The sequence below is a fragment of the Ruditapes philippinarum genome, unplaced genomic scaffold, assembly GCF_026571515.1.
Source record: "Ruditapes philippinarum isolate M1 unplaced genomic scaffold, ASM2657151v2 ctg20192_1_1_1_1, whole genome shotgun sequence".
In the NCBI taxonomy this organism is placed as follows: domain Eukaryota; kingdom Metazoa; phylum Mollusca; class Bivalvia; order Venerida; family Veneridae; genus Ruditapes; species Ruditapes philippinarum.
Genome location: NW_026856093.1, coordinates 1 through 4138, shown reverse-complemented (window position 1 = coordinate 4138; position 4138 = coordinate 1). Strand labels below are relative to the sequence as shown.

The following is a 4138-nucleotide window of genomic DNA, read 5'->3' as shown; positions in this document are numbered from 1 at the left end:
TTCTCACATTATCATAATTATTTTAAGTCAACCATTGATATTGACAATCATATGTTTTAGATCTTTAAATGTACATTGAAATTATGCTGTTTTCAGATCAGCAAATGTAATGAATTTTTAAGGCATTTTATCTTGAATCATTTTGTCTATTTACACATCGGTCGAATAATCTAATTTCCAGTACTTGTATTTATTATATAGATAATGAAACCAAAATGTATGCCTCTACAGGTAGTACAGACCCGCGCTATGTAAATTCTTGTCCGGTATTACGCCTTTACGTGTAGAGACGGGGAGGAATGAAAATATGCATACGAATGCTAGACTCTGTCCTATTTGTAAAAATGCTGTTGAAACAGAAATGCATGCCTTATTTGAGAGTACCAAACCATAAGAAATAGATTGTATGAGGAAGCTAAAAAAATCTTAACTTGGAATGAGGATGAAAAATTTGATTTTTCCATCTATATATTAACGATATTGTTAGTGTAAGTGTCAAAACCTGTTAACGAGATAGACCCTTCTGTGCATTAGTTATACTGTTACTTTTAATTATACATGATCACATCTTATAAAAACACGAACATGTAGTTATGTGGTAAGTTGGTCACGTCCCTTACAATCATGTCTTACAATCATGTTCTTGGTAATGTGTTGTACATTCATGTTCTTACTTGGTTATATCTTCTTACTTAGCCATTTCCTATCCATTGATGTTCTTACTTGGTCATACCGGTATTTTGTGCATTCATTTTTTTACTTGGTCATGATACTCCATTATGAACATGTGATTTTAACTTCTCAAAGGGAGAAATTCAGGAGTTGGAAATTATACACAGAAAACTTCAAGAAATATCGGCGCGCCGCAGTCGGGACTCGAACCACTGGTCTCATGATTGCCAGTATGCTAACCACTGCCCCACAGTGGCCTAATATATATGGTAAGCAATCAACCGAAAGTACATTTTTTGGTACTCTATGACATGTTATACTATCTATTTAATTGATGCTAAAGCGATTAAAGTAATTGAACAATAATTTTGTCTACTCCACACATATTTAGCAAAACATGCCATAGCAAAACATGCCATTTGTATGAAAAGGATTGCTAGAAGATAATCACTGATTGATAATTTTAAAACTTAAGATAACAATTTAAACAGTCGGCTCTTGTTATCTCGAAGTCGCCGGGACCGTCGAAAACATGTCGAGAACGAGATAAACAAACAAGCCACAATAAGGGTTTAGTAACTGATTTATCTACATCAGGCATGTACATGTATACCCATTATCTACGTCAGATAAACTGAGTATGGTGAATTTTTGTCTTGTTTTCTTAAGGCTTCAGAATAAGGTCTCATTAATAAAAAAACAAAACAAAAAACAAAAAAACAAACAAAAAAAAACAAACAAAAAAACGCTTTGTTCTTACGACTTTATTGCACTATGCAACATTAAGCCTTTTTAAGCAACTTAATTTAGATATGGGCGAGTGAAAACCAAGATCAGCTGGCATATCCGTTGCATCTTACTATGTGCTCCAATTTTCCCAAAATGATAAATGGCTTTGCCCAGATTAAAATATAGACAAGTCCATTTAATATTTTAAGTGTGGTATAGGTTAATTGAAAGATAACAAGACCTTCTTTTATCACCTGACCTACTTTGGTGGTCACAGAAAGTAGTTCTTTGAGTCACAGAAAAACGAGATATAGTAGATAAAAAGGACAGGAAGAATATTATCTGTGACTCTTTTAAGAACAATAATAACAAAGATAGGCATGGCAGTAGTTTGTCTTGTATTAGTTTTTATCTGCACATACGTGTGCCAGAATTCAGCTTTAAGGTTGGAATCGAAAGGTAAGAAGTCTTTTAACCGTATTATTTGCTTGTTATCATTGTTAAGATATTTTTATTGTATATACCAACATGTAATACCATACGTACACCGTGAATTGCAGAAACAAATGACATATATGTTGACAGTTTTGACATAAAGTTGAGTTTATAAATTGAAATTTATTATATGGCATATATTACGTTTAATTACAACATTTAATGCTTGAAGAAAAGGTAAATCATGTCTGTTTATAACAGAATGAATACATGCCTAATCTCACATGTGTGTTCTTTTTTTTCAGAGCGTCGTCATTTGGAAAGTCCACTCTTCCATGATTGTCCAAAAGGATTTTCTAGATTTGGTAACTCATGCTTTCACGTTGCGTATGATCTCGCCAACTGGCCGGAAGCTGTTGTAAGTGACTTTTCATATCATACATAGCATGCACAAACACACATTAACACGGTCTGGTAACGCGATTTTAATAGGTTGAGGATGGCTGAGTACGAAAATGTGAACGATCAAACGTCTTGCGCCAACATTGAGTACTAGCCTCAGCAATCCTATTCTTATGTTGTAATAATTTTAATACTAAGTGCTTAAAAGGAGACACATTTAGATATCCTTATGAAATATTCTGGAAAACAGAATGTTGATATAGTCCTAAAGTGATTTGTACGAACATTATATGAATTATAATACTATGTTGTTCTAGAACACTTTATAAATTGTCTGCTATATATTGCTATGTCATATTGTACAATGTATCTAACTTTTACCAACAATATACACATATATTTATTTTGTAGTTTGTTTTCACGTATAATTCTGAATACTATAAACATAGTTATTTATGGCATTACACATTTCGTATAATAAACAAATCTAGATTAAAGTTATATGAAAGTAAGTAAAGCCTATATATACGGGGAAGTCAGATATAAAAAAATCATTCATTTTCTGTCAATTTACATATTTCGTTTTAAAGGTGTCATTTGGTATTTCATGCACCGCTTCCGGTTTCAATCGGAATACCTTGACGAAAAGTTGCGATTGTTCCGTTACCGGAATACCCCGCCATTTTATTTGAGTTACATTAAAAATGCGGTGTCCAACTAGAAAAGATACTAAAAATTTCATTGATAGGTATAGAAATTTTATACGTGTAGTTTATAGCCAGGCAAGCCAAAGCATCTGATTTCCGCGTATAATGCTTGCTATGGGCGTATCAGTACAAAAAAGACACATTGACAAATAGGTTAACCATCACCACTGTTTCACTATCAGATTACAAATGTTTCAATTGATTTATATGCAGGTATACTGCCAAGTATATGGTTCCCATTTAGCATTCATAGAATCTGAAGCCGAGAGCCAGTTTGTGACAGCTTATCTCAAGAATTTTAGCGGTAAAGTAATTTCTTAAGAAATCTACATGTATCAGGATTTTTGAGGTATAAAGATAGTATGAAAAGTTGAAAATACGTATTTGAGTTATTCATTGTGCATAGATCTATACTTTAATCTTATCATTTACCAGATAATCACCAGTCAGGTCAGTGTGTATAATAAGAACACGGTAATATACCGCTAAAACAAAAAATGTGTCTTTTTGACTTTTAATAATTATGAAGTATATACAGGTATTTATTTCACACAGAACGAGGTAAAAATTTACTTTTGCAAAATGCTATGTAAGATTTATGAAATGATTACCGCATAAATGATGATTTTTTTTCTCGTCCTATTTATTTGTATAATTATATATTATATTTATTATATATTAAATAAATCAATATCAAGTTCATATTTTAATTAAAATAACAAAATTGTGTCATGATATCAAAAACAGGTGGTGTGCAATAAAGATCTCACTATGCATTGTTTACAACAATAGTGTTATAAATTCTCCTCTCTTGTAATTTATAATTTCTACTACTTCCATAATTTCCTTTGCATAAAATAAACAATAACTGTTTTCCGTTTCATTTCACCATTTATTTATTTGAAAGTGTCCTAAATTTCTAATCTACAATTAATATTTAAAGTTACAGTTTTTCTTTCTCACACATGGTTGATAAGTCACTCAATTTTTACTATTTAGCTCTTAAGATCTCATTCTTGAAACTTCCATCTAAAATCCTGAATCTTGACTCTTCAATCTAGAAACTTGAATGTTAACTGCCCCCCCCCCCGAAAATACTTGTCCCAGTATTTATATGAAATACCTAGTCTCTCCATATTTGGAGGTTACCTTAGTGTTAATTGACAAATTTAAGCCTTCTATATTTATAAAAA

At 31.7% G+C, this 4138-nt stretch overlaps 1 protein-coding gene across 1 annotated transcript; it reads left to right on the top strand.

Annotated features, from left to right (window-relative positions):
• Positions 1-1670: 1670 nt before the first annotated feature.
• On the top strand, positions 1671-3272 carry LOC132745374 (C-type lectin domain family 2 member H-like). Its single transcript, XM_060734281.1, has 3 exons — positions 1671-1860; positions 2142-2254; positions 3159-3272. The coding sequence occupies exons 1-3, from the start codon at positions 1782-1784 to the stop codon at positions 3264-3266; spliced, it is 300 nt and encodes a 99-aa protein (XP_060590264.1). The 5' UTR covers positions 1671-1781; the 3' UTR covers positions 3267-3272.
• The last annotated feature ends 866 nt before the right edge of the window (positions 3273-4138 follow it).